At 42.6% G+C, this 25,811-nt stretch overlaps 1 protein-coding gene across 1 annotated transcript; it reads left to right on the top strand.

The window, feature by feature from the left end:
• Positions 1 to 1,903: 1,903 nt before the first annotated feature.
• Positions 1,904 to 20,092, top strand: LOC123485766 (lipopolysaccharide-induced tumor necrosis factor-alpha factor homolog). Its single transcript, XM_045216890.1, has 5 exons — positions 1,904 to 2,005; positions 17,491 to 17,551; positions 17,760 to 17,876; positions 18,254 to 18,449; positions 18,619 to 20,092. The coding sequence occupies exons 1-5, from the start codon at positions 1,904 to 1,906 to the stop codon at positions 18,731 to 18,733; spliced, it is 591 nt and encodes a 196-aa protein (XP_045072825.1). The 3' UTR covers positions 18,734 to 20,092.
• The last annotated feature ends 5,719 nt before the right edge of the window (positions 20,093 to 25,811 follow it).

The following is a 25,811-nucleotide window of genomic DNA, read 5'->3' as shown; positions in this document are numbered from 1 at the left end:
GAGGAGGGAAGTGGAGGGGGAGAAGGGGGAGGAGGGAAGAGGAGGGGGAGGAGTGGGAGGAGGGAAGAGGAGGGGGAGGCAGGGAAGAGGAGGAGGGGAGAAGGGGAGAAGGGGAGAGGAGTGGGAGGAGGGGGAGAAGGGGGAGGAGGGAAGAGGAGGGGGAGGAGTGGGAGGAGGGAAGAGGAGGGGGAGGAGGGGGAGAAGGAGAGAGGAGTGGGAGGATGGGAAGAGGAGGGGGAGGATGGGAAGAGGATGGAGTTGACATCACCAATTAGTTACTATTTTATTTTTATTTATTTTTTTATTTCACCTTTATTTAACCAGGTAAGCCAGTTGAGAACAGGTTCTCATTTACAACTGCGACCTGGCCAAGATAAAGCAAAGTAGTGCAATAAAAACAACACAGAGTTACATATGGGGTAAAAAACATAAAGTCAGAAATACAACAGAAAATATATATACAGTGTGTGCAAATGTAGCAAGTTATGGAGGTAAGGCAATAAATAAGAAAGAGCATTCCAAACCTCTCTCCCAATAACAGCTCGTTTTCAGTTTTCCCCTCCCTACTCAGACCACTCCCAGACAGTCCTAGCTAAAAGATTGCTTGAGAAATGTGTCATTTTAATTTAAAACAAATCACAGCAAGGTACTTCATTGTTGCCCATAAATGATTTTATATTGAAAGGAAAACAGCTGCATTGTACCTTGAATCTGATTCTGGGAGACAGGCCCCTCTAACTAGACTGGTCACTCTAAAGGTCTCTAGCTTGTCTACCTACTATGCCACAGTCCAGGGGTCTTCTGAAACAACATGGCACCAAGGGTCAAATCTGTGTTCATAGACATTATGTAGAGAGAGAGAGTGAGAGAGAGAGAGAGAGAGAGAGAGAGAGAGAGAGAGAGAGAGAGAGAGAGAGAGAGAGAGAGAGAGAGAGAGAGAGAGAGAGAGAGAGAGAGAGAGAGAGACATGGCACCAAGGGTCAAATCTGTGTTCATAGACATTATGTAGATAGAGAGAGCGAGAGAGAGAGAGAGAGAGAGAGAGAGAGAGAGAGAGAGAGAGAGAGAGAGAGAGAGACATGGCACCAAGGGTCAAATCTGTGTTCATAGACATTATGTAGATAGAGAGAGCGAGAGAGAGAGAGAGAGAGAGAGAGAGAGAGAGAGCATCTGTCATCCTGTCACATTCCAAGATAAAGGGAAGTGTCTCGGTTGGGACGAGTAGTCAAGTAAGAATGTGTGTGTGTATCTACAGTGCCTTCTGAAAGTATTTAAACCCCTTCCCTTTTTCCACATTTTGTTACATTACAGCCTTATTCTAAAATTGATATGTAAAGTTTTTACTTTGTCATTATGGGGTATTGTGTCTAGATTGATGAGGGGAAACAAAAACAATTGAATCCGTTATAGAATAAGGCTGTAACGTAACAAGTGTGTGTGTGAGAATTCCCTCTAAGTGTGGACTAGTAGTCAGAGTATGTTATGGGTGGCTAGAAATAGGTTATCGTGAGAGTAGAGTACTGCTGAGAAACAGGCCCAGCCCTACTGACACAGCATGCCAACAAACACAAAACCCACAGAAACAAAGAACACACAGAGAAAACAGAATGAGGATGTATCCCAAATTGCACCCTATTCCCTATATAGTGCACTACTTTTGACCAGGGCCCTGGATGGAAAAGGGGATGGGTCCTGGTCAAACGTAGTGCACTATATCGGGAATAGGGTGCGATTTGGAACGCACACCGAGACGGGCCATGTGCAGTATCATCCACCCAGGAAGATTCCTATGACATATTCATGAGGGGGTGGGGCTTGGGAGTGGGTGAGGGGGTGGGGCTTGGGAGTGGGTGAGGGGGTGGGGCTTGGGAATGGGTAAGGGGGCGTGGCCTGGGAGTGGATAATGGGGCGTGGCCTGGGAGTGGGTAAGGGGAAGAGGGAAGCAGAGACAGAGTTCTCAGTACTATCAACAGCAGCTACAACACATATCTACACATCCAGACAGGTAAGAATCTCTACTGAATGACATTCATTATTATGGTCGTTAGGGACGACCTGTCGTTAGGGACGACCTGTGGCTTTCAGGTGATTTCAGGTGTAAGGTTCAGGAGATTTGATAACTTAGAACTTACCCACTGGGCAAAAACTGGTTGAACCAACGTTGTTTCCACGTAATTTCAACCCCAAAAAACATTGTGATGACTGAATCAACGTGGAAAACTGATTGTATTCGCATAAAGTAATCAACATAAGGGCATTTCATATTTTTTTCACCCAACTTTTAACCTAAATCCTGTGACATTTGTTGTTGATTTCACGTTGAATTCACATTAGTTGACAACTCAAACAAATATAAATCAAAACTAGACGTTGAACTGTGTAGTTTCCATAGATTTCACTGAAACAGTTGTAAGTGGTGTAATGTTGTTTCAAATCTGAGATAAGCTACAAAAATAGGGTCAACAGAACCAAACCAAGCTGTTGAAATACTAATCATTCACTATCTACCTGTGAGACATGACAAGACAGAGATGAGGTGTCAAGGTGTGTGATGTCATTAGGATTAGGGAGTTGTCTCTCTGTCATATGGAGTAGGTGTCTGGTCTAAGGGTTAAAGAGCGACTGCCTTTAAAAAGCAACAAATGCCTTTGAAAACGGCATCAATATGAGTCAGAACCAGTTATTCTAGTATCTACAAAGTGTAAATAGGATAATTTTGATCATAAAGTCAGTCTTGTCTAAAACTGAGTTTGGAACATCCGTGCATCACAAAGGGTAAATGAAGGTTGGGTTTTGATTTGATGATGTCCATTTGCCCACTAACATGGGGTGAACAGCTACGGTGATTGCTCTCTATCCAATTGCACAGACCTGCTCAGCAGCGCTGATGGCTTGCATGAGACAACACGTCACACCATTTTTTTTACTTGAGAAATACTGCACCAAACACCTTAGTTAGATGTAAAATTGCGCAACTAAAACATCCTCGACAAAAACGTCAAAATTAATTACAGATTTATTGAGTTATCTTAGATTCATTCTGGGGATTTTGAGGAAGTGAAATAGGCTACAGTGTCTCATTTGGACAAACATCATTAACCAAAAACATAATTGGTCAGGAAACACACCTCCAAGACTAAAGTCTAGTTTTTCTAATAAGGAACAGAAAAACACACGTGCCAATCGGCGTGATCAATGGCTCTATAAGGGTTAATTATAAACTAGGTGGTTTCAGCCCGGATTCTGATTGGCTGAAAGCCATGGTATATCAGACCGTATAACACGGGTATGACAAAACATTTATATTTACTGCTCTGATTATGTTGGTAACCAGTTTATAATAACAATAAGGCACCTCAGGGGTTGGTGATATATGGCCAATATACCACGGCTAAGGGCTGTGCGCACATTTGGCCCAGCGTCGTCCAGGGTAGGGGAGGGAATGGCCGGCAGGGATGTAGCTCAGTTGATAGAGCATGGCGTTTGCAATGCCAGGGTTGTGGGTTCGATTCCCACAGGGGGCCAGTATAAAAAAATATGTATTCACTAACTGTAAGTCGCTCTGGATAAGAGCGTCTGCTAAATGACTAAAATGTAAATGTATATTGGCCATATACCACACCTCCACGAGCATTATTGCTTAATTGTAGTCTACATTTTAAGTCATTTAGCAGAAGCTCTTATCCAGAGCGACTTACAGTTAGTGAGCGCATACATCCTTTTTTTTTTTCTATCATGTTAAATATTAGCCACGAACAGTATGGACCTTCAGTAAGCCTAAAAGCACTTATTCAACTGCCAATTTCCTGTTGGTTCCCTTCAGTTGGTATAGCCTATGTAACAGTGTTGCTTCCGTCACCACTAACTAGCTAGCCATTTCACACCGGTTACACCTACATTATCATTCCATTGTTTCATTCACCTTCATTTGCTTCCTCGTTAAACACACTCATTGCCATGTGGTTGTTGCTGAGGATCGTTAGTAACAGTTGATAATATGTATTTTTTTTAACTAATGTTGAGGCTAATTAAATCTGTCACGAGCTGAGCACAAGACGAAGTCGTAACAGTTTGACACTGACGCAGGGCCCAATACTTGGCTGTGTCGTCAACACAATCTCACACTCAATTCGTGCAAATAAGTACAAAAAGTTTTTCAGCAGATTTCGTGTGTTTTCGTGTGTTTTTTGTGTGGCTTAAATCGTGTGAAAATACACACATTTTCAGAATAATCTTTTGAAAGTTATTGGAGCAATGCATTTTGGGTATTGGTGTTCTACACTGGCTTTTTTTGTGTCCCACATTTATTTATATATTTAAAAAAAACGTGTTAACAACCCAATATTGTTAATCAACCAGGTTGTCACCGAAATATTTATAACATAATAGTAGCCTTACGTTTTTTTATTATTATTATTCATGCCAATGCTGTTTTCTATGCTTGTTTTCACTTAATACTTTGGGATAATGGTGCTATGTCAGATTTTTTTAGGGTTGCCAGATTGGAGTAAAAAAGCTTTATTTTTCTTTTTTTTGTGGTATCAATTAAGATATTTGATTAGGGAATGGGAATACATTTTCATGATAGGAAATGAATTCATAAATAAATGTAGGGAAACAGAAGACCTGCAAAAAAATCTGTTTGGCTTAAATTCCCCTGGTGAAACTGCATGGTATTTGCAACTATAACGAGTCTGGACTATGATCAATTAAGCCATACCAATGCAGTTAAACAGGTTAATGTAAAATAATGAATTATGTTGGCTTACACTTATGTCACTACCAAGGCCGTTTCATGATGATTATTACGGTCGTGTCAATCTTGTTATATATTTAGGCTATTGTAACAAGGCATATGCCAACATTGTGTGCCTCCTGCCTCTGCCCAGAGGCCTACTAGGCTTTCATGGCAACGGCAGTTAGAGCTCACTTTGCCCTGGTCAGAGTCCCTGTTGCAGCTTTCTTCCGCTACATTGGTGGCAGCGTTGGGATCACGTCCAGCTCACGTCTAGTTATGTGATCTAGTGGTGGGAAGCATTCTGTTTTTCAACATTGGGTTGGGTGTAATTGCGTCGATATATCTAGTGAAGAATGGATATGCAACAATGGGCGTTACGGATAGAAGTAGTCAATACAGGTGGGATCAAGCCTTACAACAAAGTTGCCTGAAGCTGAATGGGAAGTGCTATGCCCCGACCAGTTATTCAGAAGAAAATCCTCTGTGGCTGTCTAATTTACATAAGTTAACTTACCAGTGTGGACCCAAAACAAACACATTTACAAACGACCTGTTTAAAGTACTATTACAACCATAGTGTTAATTTTGTTACTGAAGCTTATACATCAAATAACCTGACGACCATCCACAGCATATGGGTAGACAAATAATGTAAGTGTGTTACGCAGCAAAACACAACTATCCTTTTTTTCAGGATACAAAACAGTAATATGAATCGCTGTTAAACCATCCTGTTCTGATCTAATGAGATGGATGAAGGATTTTCTACGGCCAAGAATCAAGGCCTTTCCCAGTCATGAACTACGAAAGCTAGGCCCCTCTTGGCTCTCATTGGCGAAGACTGAAATCAAGTTAGGGGTCATATGTCAGACTCTCCTATACTACAATGCCCAACATGTTATACCCCAGAGGCTGTAAACAAACCCTTTTTAAGGTGATATAACTTGTATCATTATTACAGGGCTGTGAAACCCATAGCCGAATGGCTTCAGACTGAGCATTTCTCACCATTTATTTACGGAGAACAATTTCCATTTTATAACAGCTAGTGTCCATTTATTTACAGTAGTGTGTTGATTCATTATTGCTTTCTTCAGTGGAAATACAGAATATGTATAAAAATGCCACATATACCAAAAGCTAAATCAAGCAGAGATTTACGACTATTTAACGATGTTAATCATCACTGAAACATGCAAACGACAAACATTTAACCAGTTAAAGATAATGAATACATGACAACTAGATACAAATATATTATTACAAATAATTAATACAAAAGTCATGAGTTGGCTATAACATGAGTACAAACAAAGTGAGTGTGTGTATTATGGTGTGATTTATAATTTCCCATCAAAAATGTATCCCCACTCCCCAATCAAATACCTTCACCAAAGAACATTTATTTTTCCTCCAATCTGGCAACCCTCATGTAAAATTCAACACACAGTAAGCTTTGTATCCAATGCATTATGAAAGAAAAGGTGTAATGTACATGAAAAAGTGGAGCCTTGTATAAAATGCATTAGGAAGAAAATGGTGAAGACCTACTGTTGGAGAATATAGTGTAGGTCTACTGTTGGAGAATATAGTGTAGGTCTACTGTTGGAGAATATAGTGTAGGTCTACTGTTGGAGAATATAGTGTTGGTCTACTGTTGGAGAATATAGTGTAGGTCTACTGTTGGAGAATATAGTGTAGGTCTACTGTTGGAGAATATAGTGTAGGTCTACTGTTGGAGAATATAGTGTAGGTCTACTGTTGGAGAATATAGTGTAGGCCTACTGTTGGAGAATATAGTGTAGGTCTACTGTTGGAGAATATAGTGTAGGCCTACTGTTGGAGAATATAGTGTAGGTCTACTGTTGGAGAATATAGTGTAGGTCTACTGTTGGAGAATATAGTGTAGGTCTACTGTTGGAGAATATAGTGTAGGCCTACTGTTGGAGAATATAGTGTAGGCCTACTGTTGGAGAATATAGTGTAGGTCTACTGTTGGAGAATATAGTGTAGGTCTACTGTTGGAGAATATAGTGTAGGCCTACTGTTGGAGAATATAGTGTTTAGGTTTACTGTTGGAGAATATAGTGTAGGTCTACTGTTGGAGAATATAGTGTAGGTCTACTGTTGGAGAATATAGTGTAGGCCTACTGTTGGAGAATATAGTGTAGGCCTACTGTTGGAGAATATAGTGTAGGTCTACTGTTGGAGAATATAGTGTAGGTCTACTGTTGGAGAATATAGTGTAGGCCTACTGTTGGAGAATATAGTGTAGGTCTACTGTTGGAGAATATAGTGTAGGTCTACTGTTGGAGAATATAGTGTAGGTCTACTGTTGGAGAATATAGTGTAGGTCTACTGTTGGAGAATATAGTGTAGGTCTACTGTTGGAGAATATAGTGTAGGTCTACTGTTGGAGAATATAGTGTAGGCCTACTGTTGGAGAATATAGTGTAGGTCTACTGTTGGAGAATATAGTGTAGGTCTACTGTTGGAGAATATAGTGTAGGTCTACTGTTGGAGAATATAGTGTAGGCCTACTGTTGGAGAATATAGTGTAGATCTACTGTTGGAGAATATAGTGTAGGTCTACTGTTGGAGAATATAGTGTAGGTCTACTGTTGGAGAATATAGTGTAGGTCTACTGTTGGAGAATATAGTGTAGGCCTACTGTTGGAGAATATAGTGTAGGTCTACTGTTGGAGAATATAGTGTAGGTCTACTGTTGGAGAATATAGTGTAGGCCTACTGTTGGATAATATAGTGTAGGTCTACTGTTGGAGAATATAGTGTAGGTCTACTGTTGGAGAATATAGTGTAGGTCTACTGTTGGAGAATATAGTGTAGGTCTACTGTTGGAGAATATAGTGTAGGTCTACTGTTGGAGAATATAGTGTAGGTCTACTGTTGGAGAATATAGTGTAGGTCTACTGTTGGAGAATATAGTGTAGGTCTACTGTTGGAGAATATAGTGTTGGTCTACTGTTGGAGAATATAGTGTAGGTCTACTGTTGGAGAATATAGTGTAGGCCTACTGTTGGAGAATATAGTGTTGGTCTACTGTTGGAGAATATAGTGTAGGTCTACTGTTGGAGAATATAGTGTAGGCCTACTGTTGGAGAATATAGTGTAGGTCTACTGTTGGAGAATATAGTGTTGGTCTACTGTTGGAGAATATAGTGTAGGCCTACTGTTGGAGAATATAGTGTAGGCCTACTGTTGGAGAATATAGTGTAGGTCTACTGTTGGAGAATATAGTGTAGGCCTACTGTTGGAGAATATAGTGTAGGTCTACTGTTGGAGAATATAGTGTTGGTCTACTGTTGGAGAATATAGTGTAGGTCTACTGTTGGAGAATATAGTGTAGGTCTACTGTTGGAGAATATAGTGTAGGTCTACTGTTGGAGAATATAGTGTAGGTCTACTGTTGGAGAATATAGTGTAGGTCTACTGTTGGAGAATATAGTGTAGGTCTACTGTTGGAGAATATAGTGTAGGTCTACTGTTGGAGAATATAGTGTAGGTCTACTGTTGGAGAATATAGTGTAGGTCTACTGTTGGAGAATATAGTGTAGGCCTACTGTTGGAGAATACAGTGTAGGTCTACTGTTGGAGAATATAGTGTAGGTCTACTGTTGGAGAATATAGTGTAGGTCTACTGTTGGAGAATATAGTGTTGGTCTACTGTTGGAAAATATAGTGTAGGTCTACTGTTGGAGAATATAGTGTAGGCCTACTGTTGGAGAATATAGTGTAGATCTACTGTTGGAGAATATAGTGTAGGTCTACTGTTGGAGAATATAGTGTAGGTCTACTGTTGGAGAATATAGTGTAGGTCTACTGTTGGAGAATATAGTGTAGGTCTACTGTTGGAGAATATAGTGTAGGTCTACTGTTGGAGAATATAGTGTAGGTCTACTGTTGGAGAATATAGTGTAGGTCTACTGTTGGAGAATATAGTGTTGGTCTACTGTTGGAGAATATAGTGTAGGTCTACTGTTGGAGAATATAGTGTAGGTCTACTGTTGGAGAATATAGTGTAGGTCTACTGTTGGAGAATATAGTGTAGTCCTACTGTTGGAGAATATAGTGTAGGTCTACTGTTGGAGAATATAGTGTAGGTCTACTGTTGGAGAATATAGTGTAGGCCTACTGTTGGAGAATATAGTGTAGGTCTACTGTTGGAGAATATAGTGTAGGTCTACTGTTGGAGAATATAGTGTAGGCCTACTGTTGGAGAATATAGTGTAGGTCTACTGTTGGAGAATATAGTGTAGGTCTACTGTTGGAGAATATAGTGTAGGTCTACTGTTGGAGAATATAGTGTAGGCCTACTGTTGGAGAATATAGTGTAGGCCTACTGTTGGAGAATATAGTGTAGGTCTACTGTTGGAGAACTATAGTGTAGGTCTACTGTTGGAGAATATAGTGTAGGCCTACTGTTGGAGAATATAGTGTAGGTCTACTGTTGGAGAATATAGTGTAGGTCTACTGTTGGAGAATATAGTGTAGGTCTACTGTTGGAGAATATAGTGTAGGCCTACTGTTGGAGAATATAGTGTAGGCCTACTGTTGGAGAATATAGTGTAGGTCTACTGTTGGAGAATATAGTGTAGGTCTACTGTTGGAGAATATAGTGTAGGCCTACTGTTGGAGAATATAGTGTAGGTCTACTGTTGGAGAATATAGTGTAGGTCTACTGTTGGAGAATATAGTGTAGGTCTACTGTTGGAGAATATAGTGTAGGTCTACTGTTGGAGAATATAGTGTAGGTCTACTGTTGGAGAATATAGTGTAGGTCTACTGTTGGAGAATATAGTGTAGGCCTACTGTTGGAGAATATAGTGTAGGTCTACTGTTGGAGAATATAGTGTAGGTCTACTGTTGGAGAATATAGTGTAGGTCTACTGTTGGAGAATATAGTGTAGGTCTACTGTTGGAGAATATAGTGTAGGTCTACTGTTGGAGAATATAGTGTAGGCCTACTGTTGGAGAATATAGTGTAGGTCTACTGTTGGAGAATATAGTGTAGGTCTACTGTTGGAGAATATAGTGTAGGCCTACTGTTGGAGAATATAGTGTAGGTCTACTGTTGGAGAATATAGTGTAGGCCTACTGTTGGAGAATATAGTGTGGGTCTACTGTTGGAGAATATAGTGTAGGTCTACTGTTGGAGAATATAGTGTAGGTCTACTGTTGGAGAATATAGTGTAGGTCTACTGTTGGAGAATATAGTGTAGGTCTACTGTTGGAGAATATAGTGTAGGTCTACTGTTGGAGAATATAGTGTAGGTCTACTGTTGGAGAATATAGTGTAGGCCTACTGTTGGAGAATATAGTGTAGGTCTACTGTTGGAGAATATAGTGTAGGTCTACTGTTGGAGAATATAGTGTAGGTCTACTGTTGGAGAATATAGTGTTGGTCTACTGTTGGAGAATATAGTGTAGGTCTACTGTTGGAGAATATAGTGTAGGCCTACTGTTGGAGAATATAGTGTAGGTCTACTGTTGGAGAATATAGTGTAGGTCTACTGTTGGAGAATATAGTGTAGGTCTACTGTTGGAGAATATAGTGTAGGTCTACTGTTGGAGAATATAGTGTTGGTCTACTGTTGGAGAATATAGTGTAGGCCTACTGTTGGAGAATATAGTGTAGGCCTACTGTTGGAGAATATAGTGTAGGTCTACTGTTGGAGAATATAGTGTAGGCCTACTGTTGGAGAATATAGTGTAGGTCTACTGTTGGAGAATATAGTGTTGGTCTACTGTTGGAGAATATAGTGTAGGTCTACTGTTGGAGAATATAGTGTAGGTCTACTGTTGGAGAATATAGTGTAGGTCTACTGTTGGAGAATATAGTGTAGGTCTACTGTTGGAGAATATAGTGTAGGTCTACTGTTGGAGAATATAGTGTAGGCCTACTGTTGGAGAATATAGTGTAGGTCTACTGTTGGAGAATATAGTGTAGGTCTACTGTTGGAGAATATAGTGTAGGTCTACTGTTGGAGAATATAGTGTAGGCCTACTGTTGGAGAATATAGTGTAGGTCTACTGTTGGAGAATATAGTGTAGGTCTACTGTTGGAGAATATAGTGTAGGTCTACTGTTGGAGAATATAGTGTTGGTCTACTGTTGGAGAATATAGTGTGGGTCTACTGTTGGAGAATATAGTGTAGGTCTACTGTTGGAGAATATAGTGTAGATCTACTGTTGGAGAATATAGTGTAGGTCTACTGTTGGAGAATATAGTGTAGGTCTACTGTTGGAGAATATAGTGTAGGTCTACTGTTGGAGAATATAGTGTAGGTCTACTGTTGGAGAATATAGTGTAGGTCTACTGTTGGAGAATATAGTGTAGGTCTACTGTTGGAGAATATAGTGTAGGTCTACTGTTGGAGAATATAGTGTAGGCCTACTGTTGGAGAATATAGTGTAGGTCTACTGTTGGAGAATATAGTGTAGGTCTACTGTTGGAGAATATAGTGTAGGTCTACTGTTGGAGAATATAGTGTAGGTCTACTGTTGGAGAATATAGTGTAGGTCTACTGTTGGAGAATATAGTGTAGGTCTACTGTTGGAGAATATAGTGTAGGTCTACTGTTGGAGAATATAGTGTAGGCCTACTGTTGGAGAATATAGTGTAGGTCTACTGTTGGAGAATATAGTGTAGGTCTACTGTTGGAGAATATAGTGTAGGTCTACTGTTGGAGAATATAGTGTAGGTCTACTGTTGGAGAATATAGTGTTGGTCTACTGTTGGAGAATATAGTGTAGGCCTACTGTTGGAGAATATAGTGTAGGCCTACTGTTGGAGAATATAGTGTGGGTCTACTGTTGGAGAATATAGTGTAGGTCTACTGTTGGAGAATATAGTGTAGGTCTACTGTTGGAGAATATAGTGTGGGCCTACTGTTGGAGAATATAGTGTAGATCTACTGTTGGAGAATATAGTGTAGGTCTACTGTTGGAGAATATAGTGTAGGTCTACTGTTGGAGAATATAGTGTAGGTCTACTGTTGGAGAATATAGTGTAGGTCTACTGTTGGAGAATATAGTGTAGGTCTACTGTTGGAGAATATAGTGTAGGTCTACTGTTGGAGAATATAGTGTAGGTCTACTGTTGGAGAATATAGTGTAGGTCTACTGTTGGAGAATATAGTGTAGGTCTACTGTTGGGAGAATATAGTGTGGGCCTACTGTTGGAGAATATAGTGTAGGTCTACTGTTGGAGAATATAGTGTAGGTCTACTGTTGGAGAATATAGTGTAGGTCTACTGTTGGAGAATATAGTGTAGGCCTACTGTTGGAGAATATAGTGTAGATCTACTGTTGGAGAATATAGTGTAGGTCTACTGTTGGAGAATATAGTGTAGGTCTACTGTTGGAGAATATAGTGTAGGTCTACTGTTGGAGAATATAGTGTAGGTCTACTGTTGGAGAATATAGTGTAGGTCTACTGTTGGAGAATATAGTGTAGGTCTACTGTTGGAGAATATAGTGTAGGTCTACTGTTGGAGAATATAGTGTAGGCCTACTGTTGGAGAATATAGTGTAGGTCTACTGTTGGAGAATATAGTGTAGGTCTACTGTTGGAGAATATAGTGTAGGCCTACTGTTGGAGAATATAGTGTAGGTCTACTGTTGGAGAATATAGTGTAGGTCTACTGTTGGAGAATATAGTGTAGGTCTACTGTTGGAGAATATAGTGTAGGTCTACTGTTGGAGAATATAGTGTAGGTCTACTGTTGGAGAATATAGTGTAGGTCTACTGTTGGAGAATATAGTGTAGGTCTACTGTTGGAGAATATAGTGTTGGTCTACTGTTGGAGAATATAGTGTAGGCCTACTGTTGGAGAATATAGTGTAGGTCTACTGTTGGAGAATATAGTGTAGGTCTACTGTTGGAGAATATAGTGTAGGTCTACTGTTGGAGAATACAGTGTAGCCATGGCCGAGCAGCCGCACACAAGCCTAAGATCATGCGCAATGCTAAGCGTTGGACTCTGTAGCAGTGGAAACACGTTCTCTGGAGTGATGAATCACGTGTCACCATCTGGCAGTCCGACTGACAAATCTAGGTTTGGCGGATGCTAGGAGAATGCTACCTGCCCAAATGCATAGTGCCAACTATAAAGTTTGGTGGAGGAGGAATAATGGTCTGGGGCAAATTTTCATGGATCAGGCTCCTTAGTTCCAGTGAAGGGAAATCTTAACGCTACAGCATACAATCACATTCTAGACGATTTTGTGCTTCCAATTTTGTGGCAACAGTTTGGGGAAGGCCCTTTCCTGTTTCAGCATGACAATGCACCTGTGCACAAAGCGAGGTCCATACAGAAATGGTTTGTTGAGATCAGTGTGGAAGAACTTGACTGGCCTGCACAGAGCCCTGACCTCAACCCCATCAAACATCTTTGGGAGGAATTGGAACGTCGACTGCGAGCCAGGCCTAAATGCCCAACATCAGTGCCAGACCTCACTAATGCTCTTGTGGCTGAATGGAAGCAAGTCCCCGCAGCAATGTTCCAACATCTAGTGGAAAGCCTTCCCAGAAGAGTGGAGGCTGTTATAGAAGCAAAGGGGGGACCAAATCCATATTAATGCCCATGATTGTGGAATGAGGTGTTTGACGAGCAGGTGTCCAAATACTTTTGGCCATGCAGTGTATTTAGATGGCTTTCTTCCATTGATCCCTAATATTCTGAACCCCTTCTCTCGATATATTCTGTTGAGTCTGTCGACAAAATTCTAACTAAAATGAACACAGTATTTAACCCTTAGCCTACCATGGTCGCGCCCCCGCGGAAATCGAATTAACATTATTTTAAAAATCCCCATCAAAATCCATCTGATTAAGATAGAGATATCTGTTTTTGCATGGGCTGCGTCTCAATTCATCCTATATCTCCCTTCTGCATCTGTGGTGACAGAGCTAGAGTGGTGTTTGTCAGACCATGAGACATCCCGAAAATCGGTCTTCTCACAAAACCGACTGTAGCGTCCAAACGGTTTGGCCTAAAAACCATTATGACCACTCTATTGAAAGCTGAGACTCTTTTTTGCCCAAAAGCCTTACAAGACTAGTCTGAAGGTCCCCAGTACCAGTTGTAAAAATGTAAAGAAGTGTATTATGAAGATAGTTTAGTGCCTAAAATAAGGGGATAATTTCATGTAAAAAAAAAAATTATATTAATTAGTTTCCTGATCTTTCTTATCTCTCAGATATAGGACACACACTTCAGAACAAACCTCCTTTAGATTTTTTGGGGACTATGTTGTTCCATGTAGTGAATCTGTTATTCAATTAATAATATGCATGTCAATCTCTCCTGGCTCAAAGTGGAGGAAAGATTGACTTCATCACTACTTGTATTTGTGAGAGGTATTGACATGTTGAAAGCACAGAGCTGTCTGTTTAAACGACTAGCACACAGCTCAGACACCCATGCATACCCCACAAGACATGCCACCAGAGGTCTCTTCACAGTCCCCAAGTCCAGAACAGACTATGGGAGGCGCACAGTACTACATAGAGCCATGACTACATGGAACTCTATTCCACATCAGGTAACTGATGCAAGCAGTAGAATCACATTTAAACAAATAAAAATCCACCTTATGGAACAGCGGGTACTGTGAAGCAACACAAACATAGGCACAGACACATGCACACACACACACGATAACATACGCACTATACACACACGTACACATGGATTTAGTGTTGTAGATATGTGGTAGTGGAGTAGGAGCCTGAGGGTACACACTTAGTGTGTTGTGAAATAATGTTTTTTAAATTGTATAACTGATCAAAAGCAACAAGTGCAATGTGATAATGTTTAACAATCAAAACGTTAATGTAAAGCTGTAGAGATGTACAGTATATGTTTACCTTGTATTTCCTCATTTAGGGACTGATCCCAACTTAGGAATGTATCCTACACACGCCTTTCCTACGCACGCATTCCCTACGCACTTCTCAGTATTTGGCATTCAGACTTCCCTTTTTTAGTTGTGTAACGCACTCTGAATACATTTCATTCAACCGCTGAAAACCCTCCCACTTGCTGGCCAACACATTTTGTCATGGAGTTTTCAAAGAATTGGGTTTTTAGTACATTTATCTTAAGCCATCCCTTTAAATACGGGGAAGCATCCTGCAGGACACCAGAGGAGACCGACAGGGAAGCATCCTGTAGGGCACCAGAGGAGAAAGACAGGGAAGGGAAGCATCCTGCAGGGCACCAGAGGAGACAGACAGGGAAGCATCCTGCAGGGCACCAGAGGAGACAGACAGGGAAGCATCCTGCAGGGCACCAGAGGAGACAGACAGGGAAGCATCCTGCAGGGCACCAGAGGAGACAGACAGGGAAGCATCCTGCAGGGCACCAGAGGAGGCAGACAGGGAAGCATCCTGCAGGGCACCAGAGGAGACAGACAGGGAAGGGAAGCATCCTGCAGGGCACCAGAGGAGACAGACAGGGAAGCATCCTGCAGGGCACCAGAGGAGACAGACAGGGAAGCAACCTGCAGGGCACCAGAGGAGACAGACAGGGAAGCATCCTGCAGGGCACCAGAGGAGACAGACAGGGAAGCATCCTGCAGGGCACCAGAGGAGACAGACAGGGAAGCATCCTGCAGGGCACCAGAGGAGACAGACAGGGAAGCATCCTGCAGGGCACCAGAGGAGGCAGACAGGGAAGCATCCTGCAGGGCACCAGAGGAGACAGACAGGTGTATCTGTTCTACGGGTGTATGCCTGTCTGTGTGTGTGTGTGTGTGTGTGTGTGTGTGTGTGTGTGTGTGTGTGTGTGTGTCTGTGTGTGTGTGTGTGTGTGTCTGTGTGTGTGTGTGTGTGTGTGTGTGTGTGAGCCTAAGATAGACATCCCTCATGTTGAGTATAATCTCACTGACAGCAGATGACGAGTGACTGACAGTCAAAGCTCTCTGTCTGTTCCTTGTATGATGGAAGGGTGGGCAGTGTGTGTGTGTGTTTGCAGGTATATGAAAGGCTACAGGCAGGTTACTTTGAAGGCGTAGCTCAGCTCTAGAAAAGGAGCTTGTCCGTATGTCTCAGCCTGGGGTAGTTAGATTTGGGTAGTTCCATCTCAAGTCAGGTTTAACAAACTCGGTCCTGGGGACCCCAAGAGGTGAACATTTTGGTTTTTGCCCTAGCACTACACAGCTGATTCAAATCGTCAAAGCTTGATGATGAGTTGACGATTTGAATCAGCTGTGTAGTGCTAGGGCAAAAACCAAAACGTTCACCTCTTGGGGTCCCCAGGACTGAGTTTGGGAAACGCTGCGATAGTCCGTCTTCTGGCTTCCGAACGGAACCCTTAGGGTTACAACATTCTGAACATTTGTCTCAGAATTCCCTGCTTTGCAGAAGTCCTGGTTGCAGGATTCCAGATTTAGCAGCAACACAACACTGAGCCAGTAGTGAGATGAGATTTAGTCGCTGTAGAATAAGAAAAGCTCATCTCACAATGTAATGTTCTGACGTTTTGTGGATTGGGATCAGATACAGGGAGCTCCAAAAGTATTCGGACAGTGACAACATTTTTTGTTGTTTTGGCTCTGTACTCCAGCACTTCGAAATGATAGAATGACTATGAGGTTAAAGTTCAGAGTGCAGACTGTCAGCTTTAATTGGAGGGTATTTTCATCCATATCAGGTGAACCGTTTAGAAATGACAGCACTATTTGTACAAATTTTTCTGAAACAACACCCTGGACTTCAGTGACACATCCATAAAGTTTGTCAATTAATGTTTCTTCTTTGTGGAATTCCGGAAGAGTAGCTGTTGCCATAGGAAACCAAATAAATGTGTATATAGACTACATAGTTCTCTAAATTACAGTGACTCATAACCAACACAGTGGAGCACTATTCTGGGTACCAGCCTGTTTAGCTGTCATTCCACTCCTCGACACCCCTGTCATGCTAAACATCTGACATGGAATCCAAGGACTGGAATGTCAGCTGAACAGACTGCTACTGAGACGAGTGAAGCCCTGCCTGTAACCTTTAAAAGACACAAGACCACACTCCCTAATCAACTACAGGACAATAAGGTTCTCAGCTCATTCTTACCATGACTATTAGAATGTGGAGGATGCCGAATGACAGGTTTCACCTGTGGAGTGTGTGTGTGTGTGTGTGTGTGTGTGTGTGTGTGTGTGTGTGTGTTTGTGTGTTTGTTCTCCGTACCTGGGGTTATAGCACCACCTAGTGACTGAATAGAGATGACTGAATAGAGAACTACGTCAGCCTGGGTTGGACTTGCATCGTTTTAACGGCAGCGGCACACATTTTAGAGGGGCTGACGTCATATCTAAGGCCTCACTTCAGTCCCACTTTAAACCAAGTACAACTTATGAAGGCTTTATACAGCCTACAGAGGCTTCATAAGCACTACATAAATGCTTCACAAATCATCTATATGTGTATGTAATCCTCTATAAATGGTGTGTAAACATAGCTCTTTGTCACATTTGGCAATTTAACTTATAATGGTAATTATGTCACTCTTTATAGAGGTTGACATGCGCTTATAGATGATCTGTGAAGCTTTTAAGTAGCGCTTATGAAACCTCTTCCTCCAGCCCTGCTCGAACACACCAGATTCATGTCTTGATTGGAGATGATTTGTTGATTCAGTCCTTGTGAGCCTGGCTTGCTCCAGAGGACGATGTTGATGTTATAGCGTGTATGGTAGACACAGCTGACCCTTGACCCCCTCTCACAGGAAGCCCAGCAGAGGAGAATGAGTGCAGATGGAAAAGACCCGCCCCCCTACATCATACCAGGTACGTCAACATTCTGTTGTTCGCTGTAACTTGTGGACAATAAAGTTGTATTGTACTGTACTATTACATCCAAGGTTGTATCTATACTGTACTCAGTCTGTTTTACATATTGGAGCTATCTAATTCTCTCTCTATCTCCCCATCTCCCCCCTTCCTCCCTCTCTTCCTCCTCCCCATCTCCCCCTCCATGACTCCCTCTCTCTTCCAGTTGAAGGGCAAGGTGAGGATGGGGTGAAGGTATATCATGTCCATACCCCGTTCAACCCTCCTTCCTCCACCATCCCCTCCAATAGCTTCTCTACGTCTCAGTCTCAGGCCAAGACAGGTAAGCACTTCCTGTCTCAAGCCTCATTTATACCTTACACAAGCACGCAACACCAGAACTGTAGCAACATCAGCTAGCTCATCTAGCTAGCTAAAATTACATCTCATTGGTTGAAGAATTGTTCTGACTTCAAAAAGCACTTGAACACAATCATGGCGTATTTATAACTGGTAAATTCCCAGGTTCCAAGGAGGCATCTGAAGGCATCACACGTCTCTCTCGTGTCTACCCATGAAACCATCTTTCTCTCCCTTGTTCCTACTATACCAGCAGTGTTGGAGCCAGCCAAATATAACTTGTCCTCTCCCTCCCTCCCCCCCTCCCTCCCTCCCTCCCTCCCTCCCCTCTCCCTCCCCTCCCTCCCTCCCTACCCATAGTGTACACCAGTGGAGGAGGTGGTATTGGAGGAGGTGGTGGAGCTCCTACTCAGAAGTTTGTGAGTTATGAGACAGAACTGGGCCGTTCAGCGGGTATGACCACCTGTACTTCCTGTCAACAACAGGTGATGACTAACGTCACCTATAAAGTCGGGGCCTTCGCCTGGCTCATGTGCATCCTCTTCATCCTCTGTGGGTGAGTAAAGAAGTGGGTGGGGGGGGGGGGGAGGAAAGCTGGAGGAGTTATATAATGTCTTGATTCTTCTACATTTACGTCATTTAGCAGACGCTCTTATCCAGAGACACTTACTTTTGAGGAAATTAGACATGTCTAAAATCAACTGAACGCCGTGTCTCTCTCCCAGGTTGGTAGTGGGCTGCTGTCTGATCCCGTTCTTCGTGAAACACTTCAAGGATGCGTACCACTCCTGTCCTCGCTGTAACCGCATTCTCCACGTGGACAAGAAACGCTGCTGCTGACCACCTTAACCCCACCCACCACTAGGGGAGCTGCTGCTGACTGCCATACTACCAGCAGGAGTGCTGTGGCTCTGACCTGTCTGACCTGTCTGGCCACGCTCGCAGTCTGGGCTGGATTCCATTAGACGTTTCAAGTTTTAATGTCACGTGCACTAGTACAGAAAACATGCTCCCTTTCTCACAGAAAACATGCTCCTTTTCCTTCTTGCACCCACAGCTCTGTATATGAATTTGAGAGTGGTTATATTTATCCAGCCACGTACCAATGCAGTGGCGGGGTCAGGGTGACCGTTCCATTGTTCTTTGAATTGCAGATTGCCCTTTTAAATTTCTGTCTCAGAAGGAGTTTCAATACTGCTCTTATCTACACTCTTTCAGAACAGCAAGGGAGAGGAAAGGGGGAATGTTTTCAGAATGGAATCCAGCCGAAAAGAGAGACCATAGCAGCAGCCCCACAGAAACCTACAGGATTACACAGTCATAGTATGAATCCCAAATGGCACCCTATTCCCTATATAGTGCACTACTTTTGAGAGGGATATAGTACAAAAGTAGTGCACTATATAGGGAATAGGGTACCATTTGGGACGCACCCTTAGTTTAAATGCAGATCTAACTTACGGTACAAGAGGGTTGTAAATAGTATGAATCTAAGGACTATTTTTATAAAAATTCACAAAGTTACAAATGCCGACAAGCGAGCAGATGAAGACGTGGTAGGAATGAACCTGGGCTTGTTCACAACGGAGCAGGTTTGCACAATTCTAGTAACTTTCCCAGGTTTTCCACAAACCCAGGTCGGAATATTGGAATCAGGAGGAAAGAGGCTAGCCTGGGTACCAGTCTGTTTAGATATCATTCCACTCTTTGTCATGCCAAACATGACTGGATTTCTCCAGGCTAGGAAGAGGCAGGAAATCCGGGAATCCAACCAACCGGGCTTTCTGGTTGGTCACCGGACTATTGCAACCAGTTGAGCAACCTCATACAGAACATTCAGATAGAAATGTCTTGTGTAGCACAGACATGATTCCCTGGTAAATGTATAAATTACAATCTATATAAATTACAATCTATAGTCTCTTGAATAAGGCCCTGGGTTGACCAACCGGCAGACAATGAACCCAATATTCAGATCATTATAACTACGATTCCTACACCCACTGGAATTACTGTTGTTTTGAAAACAAACTAGCACTGCTGAAGTTCACCCCTGACCTCTAGTTTATATATATATAATTCTATAAGTCAGTCAGAGCCTAGGCTTGACTGTGGGTGTGAGTTCCAAATGGTACCCTATTCCCTATATAGTACAGTGAGTTCCAAATGGTACCCTATTCCCTATATAGTACAGTGAGTTCCAAATGGTACCCTATTCCCTATATAGTACAGTGAGTTCCAAATGGTACCCTATTCCCTATATAGTACAGTGAGTTCCAAATGGTACCCTATTCCCTATATAGTACAGTGAGTTCCAAATGGTACCCTATTCCCTATATAGTACACTAGTCTTGACCAAGGCCAATACGTCCTGGTATAAAATAGACGTGCAGGGGACCATAGGGCTCTGGTCAAAAGTAGTGCACTATATAGGGACTAGGATGCCATTTGGGACTCTGCCCACGTCTTCCCCCTTTTCAGAAAGCTGTAATGGACACAAAGGACTGAACTGGGGGTGTTTTTACGTTACTTTCGAATAAACCGAAGATGATTTTATTGACCACACTAATCTGTCTAACTCTCAACTACAATGATGTGTAATACCTTACAGCAGACTAGACATGATGGAGTTCTGATTTATTGCTTATATAGATTATTATATGCCTCTAATAAAATGATATATATTACATTACATGTGTTGTGGTGTGGTTATTGTTGCATTAGACAGGAAGTTTGGTGTGGTTATTGTTGCATTAGACAGGAAGTTTGGTGTGGTTATTGTTGCATTAGACAGGAAGTTTGTTGTGGTTATTGTTGCATTAGACAGGAAGTTTGGTGTGGTTATTGTTGTATTAGACAGGAAGTTTGTTATATAACATGTGGTGTGGTTATTGTTGCATTAGACAGGAAGTTTGTTGTGGTTATTGTTGCATTAGACAGGAAGTTTGTTGTGGTTATTGTTGCATTAGACAGGAAGTTTGGTGTGGTTATTGTTGCATTAGACAGGAAGTTTGTTATAAGACATGTGGTGTGGTTATTGTTGCATTAGACAGGAAGTTCAGAGTAAATGAGAGTGGGTTCTTAACTGACCCTCCTGGTTAAAATAAATACGTTATTTCAGCTAAAGACAAATGGTATATTATATATACACACACAGAGTGCATTCGGAAACAGCTCAAGGATGTAGAAACATCAAGGATGATCAATGAAAACATGATGTCCATATAAACCTATGATGCTATATAACCACCATTTGGAAAGTATTCAGACCCCTTCACTTTTTCTATATTTCGTTACAGCCGGATTCTAAAATTGATTAAATTGCTTTTTTCGCCCCTTCATCAATCTAAACAAAATACATTTTAATGACAAAGCAAAAACAGGTTTTTAGAAATGTTTGCAAATGTATAAAAAAAAAAAAAAAATTGAAATATCACATTTACATAAGTATTCAGACCATTTACGCAGTACTTTGTTGAAAGACCTTTGGCAGCGATTACTGCCTCAAGTCTTCTTGGGTATGACACTACAAGCTTGGCACACCTGTATTTGGGGAGTTTCTCCCATTCTTCTCTGCAGATCCTCTCAAGCTCTGTCAGGTTGGATGGGGAGCATCGCTGCACAGCTATTTTCAAGTCTCTCCAGAGATGGTAGATCGGGTTCAAGACAAGGCTCTGGCTGGGCCACTCAAGGACATTGAGACTTGTCCCGAAGCCACTCCTGCATTGTCTTGGCTGTGTGCTTAGGGTCGTTGTCCTGTTGGAAGGTTAACCTTCACACCAGTCTGAGGTCCTGAGCGCTCTGGAGCAGGTTTTCATCAAGGATCTCTCTGTACTTTGCTCTGTTCATCTTTCCCTCGATTCTGACTAGTCTCCCAGTCCTTGCCGCTGAAAAACATCCCCACAGCATGCTGCCACCACCATGCTTCACCGTAGGGATGGTGCCAGGTTTCCTCCAGACGTGACGTTTGGCATTCAGGCCAAAGAGTTCAATCTTGGTTTCATCAGACCAGAGAATCTTGTTTCTCATGATCTGAGAGTCCTTTAGGTGCCTTTTGGCAAACTCCAAGCGGGCTGTCATGTGCCTTTTACTGAGGAGTGGCTTCCATCTGGCCACTCTACCATAAAAACCTGATTGGTGGAGATCTGCAGAGATGGTTGTCCTTCTGGAAGGTTCTCCCATCTCCACAGAGGAACTCTGGAGCTCTGTCAGAGTGACCATCTGGTTCTTGGTCACCTCCCTGACCAAGGCCCTTTTCCCCCGATTGTTCAGTTTGGCCGGGCTGCCAGCTCTAGGAAGAGTCCTGGTGATTCCAAACTTCTTCCATTTAAGAATGGTGGAGGCCACTGTGTTCTTGGGGACTTTCAATGATGCAGAAATGTTTTGGTACCCTTCCCCAGATCTACGGACAATTCCTTCGACCTCATGGCTTGGTTTTTGCTCTGACATACACTGTCAACTGTGGGACCTTATATAGACAGGTGTGTGCCTTTCCAAATCATGTCCAATCAATTGAATTGACCACAGGTGGACTCCAATCAAGTTGTAGAAACATCAAGGATGATCAATGGAAACAGGATGCGCCTGAGCTAAAATTCGAGTCTCATAGCAAAGGGTGTGAATACTTATGTAAATAAGGTATTTCTGTTTTTTATTTTTAATAAATTAGCAAACATTTCTAAAAACCTGTTTTCACTTTGTCATTATGGGGCATTGTGTGTAGATTGTTGAGGATTTTTTATGTATTTATTTTAATCCATTTAAGAAGGCTGTAACGTAACAAAATGTGGAAAAGGGGAAGGGGTCTGAATACTTTCAGAAGGCACTGTATACACACACACACCACAACTCCACTATATTTTCTCTCCAAATATAATATAAACTGGTATATTTCTGGAAGTAGGCAACAAGACGACTTGTTAGTCCTGATGCCGTCCTCCTACATTGACATTTAGTAGACTCTCTTATCCAGAGCCACTTACTTGTTTTAACACATACACATACAGTATATACAGATGCACACACTGAGTGTACAAAACATTAGGAACACTTGCCTAATACTGAGTTGCACCCCCCCTCCTCCCCTCCTTTTGCCGTCAGAACAGACTCAATTTGTCGGGACATGGACCCTACAAGGTGTTGAAAACATTCCACAGGGATGCTGGCCCATGTCGACTCCAATGCTTCCCACAGTTGTGTCAAGTTGGCTGGATGTCCTTTGGATGGTGGACCATTCTTGAGACACACGGGAAACTGTTGAGCGTGAAAAACCCAGCAGCGTTATAGTTCTTGGCACAAACTGGTGCGTCTGGCACCTACTACCATACCCCGTTCAAAGGCACTTCAATCTTTTGTCTTGCCCATTCACCCTCTGAATGGCACACATACACAATCCATGTCTCAATTGTCTCAAGGCTTAGAAATCCTTCTTTAACCCGTCTCCTCCCCTTCATCTACACTGATTGAAGTGGATTTAACAGGTGACATCAATAAGGGATCATAGCTTTCACCTGGATTCACCTGGTCAGTCTGTCATGGAAAGAGCAGGTGTTCATAATGTTATGTCCACTCAGTGTCTATCTCCTTGCCCCATATAATACAGGCCTGGTTTTAACTTTGATCAGATGGACTAGCAGTGAGTGGACAGGTTTTTATAGAAAATTTTATTCAACATACATTTCCCAGCAAAAAGGCAATATACAGGAGTAGTTTGTGGTACACTGCTGCTACACCGACGAGCATCAACTGGGAAAATACCAAATCAAGGAGGAGCAGGGGGTGTGATCAGGGGCCGTATCCACGAAGCGTCTCAGAGGAGGAGCAGGGGGTGTGATCAGGGACCGTATCCACGAAGCGTCTAGGAGGAGCAGGGGGTGTGATCAGGGGCCGTCTCCACGAAGCGTCTAGGAGGAGCAGGGGGTGTGATCAGGGGCCGTCTCCACGAAGCGTCTCAGAGGAGGAGTGCTGTTCTAGCATCAGTTTGACTTTTTAGATCATAATGAATAAGCTTGTACGGACAGATCATAGGTTGGCACTCCTACCCAAGACCCTTTGTGGATACGGGCCCGGATCTCATCTAGGAATTCCAGTAACTTACCCAAAATTCCCATGTTTTCCAGAAATACCTGTTGGAAGATTCCCGGAATCAGAGGAGAACAAGCAGGTAGTCTGGAATCCTCCCAACTGGGATTTCTGGAAAACCTGGGAATTTTGGGGAAAGTTACCCGGTCCGTACCGCAGCTCGCCATCTTAAACTGAACCTTAACATCACTATTAGAACCAACTGGTGCCATTAGTTCAAACAGAAAGGAGAAAAGAAAACTGAACCAAAAAAACAACAATAATCTAAAGAATCAAGGAACCCTGGAAAAAAAAAAATAACACAAGGAATATGAACACCTGAATCTTTTCAATTTGTAGCCAACCAATAACAAAAGTTCTGTGTTTTTCCATTTTACATGTTTTTTTAATGTTTTTTTTTTTTTATATACAATTTCAAATCTCATCACAAAGCCAACTATGATGGCCTTTAAGGGGAGGGGGGAGCATTCCACCTGTGCTTAAGAAAAATTCAGTGTGTTTGTTGTTCTAATAATAATAATAATAATAACTATAGCAATACTGGTTCTGCGTGTATATACGGTGAAACCAGATGGCTTGTTAATGGCCGAGGCTTCCTACTAAAGCAGCACAGCTCAGTCAAACTCACCCAGCACAAAACACCGGAGGATATACAACCCCCATCACAAACCCTCAGGGGGAGAGGGGGACGGAGGGAACGTAACAGGACAGGGAAACAGGACGGAGAGGAACAGGAGGAGCAACGGAAATCAAAAAAAGGTACAACCAAAGTTGACATTTACCAGTCCTGAGAAATGTCAAAGCTTTGATATGAAGTGTCAACGTGCAAGATGAAAGTACGGACGACTTACTCTTTTTACATTTATTTTAAACAGATGCTGTGGTTTTTTATTTTATTATACAAGAAGATATTGCAGAAAAAGACAAAAACTGATTTATTTTAAAGATGGAAACAGTTTGACTAGTTGACTAAAGGGGAGGGGGGATATGAAGGGCACCACATCAGGACAACTAGTCTCAAGCCTCAACCCATCTGCACTGGTTCTCTTCTTTAAAAAAAAAAGACCTAATCACCCTTATTTTCTGCAAATGACGACTTCTATCTTTTCTTTACCTCGTCACCCCCCACTATATGCAGCAGCGCTCATTGCTTTTCGTAACAACTCTTATTATTAAAAACAAAAACAAACAAAACATAAGTCTAGTAGTTCATCATCCTGTCCTGTCCTTTTTCTCCAAAGTCATTTATTTCTCCCAGACAAAAATAGGCAGTCAGAGTTAGAGAAGCCAAAAACCTAACAACCTAAAAAAAAAGTAGAAGGGGGGTGGTGGTTTGGGGGGAGAGGGGTTCGGGAGGAAGGGGGTGGTGGTGGTGTGGGGGAGAGAGGGGTTCGGGAGGAAGGGGGGGTGGTGGTGGTGTGGGGGGAGAGAGGGGTTCGGGAGGAAGGGGGGTGGTGGTGGTGTGGGGGGAGAGAGGGGTTCGGGAGGAAGGGGGGTGGTGGTGGTGTGGGGGAGAGAGGGGTTCGGGAGGAAGGGGGGTGGTGGTGGTGTGGGGGGAGAGAGGGGTTCGGGAGGAAGGGGGGTGGTGGTGGTGTGGGGGGAGAGAGGGGTTCGGGAGGAAGGGGGTGGTGGTGGTGTGGGGGAGAGAGGGGTTCGGGAGGAAGGGGGTGGTGGTGGTGTGGGGGGAGAGAGGGGTTCGGGAGGAAGGGGGGTGGTGGTGGTGTGGGGGAGAGAGGTTCGAGGGCGTTTGGGAGGAAGTTGGGTGGTGGTGGTGTGGGGGGAGAGAGGTTTGGGAGGAAGGGGGGGTGTGGGGGAGAGAGATTTGGGGGAAGGGGGG

This window comes from Coregonus clupeaformis, unplaced genomic scaffold (genome assembly GCF_020615455.1).
Source record: "Coregonus clupeaformis isolate EN_2021a unplaced genomic scaffold, ASM2061545v1 scaf0843, whole genome shotgun sequence".
NCBI classification, from domain to species: Eukaryota; Metazoa; Chordata; class Actinopteri; order Salmoniformes; family Salmonidae; genus Coregonus; species Coregonus clupeaformis.
Note: the sequence above shows the minus strand (reverse complement) of the source record. Positions and strands in the feature narration are given on the sequence as shown.

Bases quoted from the DNA above. Each gene is read 5' to 3' on its own strand.
- LOC123485766 (XM_045216890.1), top strand. From the start codon at position 1,904: ATGGGGCGTGGCCTGGGAGTGGGTAAGGGGAAGAGGGAAGCAGAGACA. The intron at 17,552-17,759 runs GTACGTCAACAT...TCTCTCTTCCAG, and splicing joins GCCCCCCTACATCATACCAG to TTGAAGGGCAAGGTGAGGAT. The intron at 17,877-18,253 runs GTAAGCACTTCC...CCCTACCCATAG, and splicing joins TCAGTCTCAGGCCAAGACAG to TGTACACCAGTGGAGGAGGT.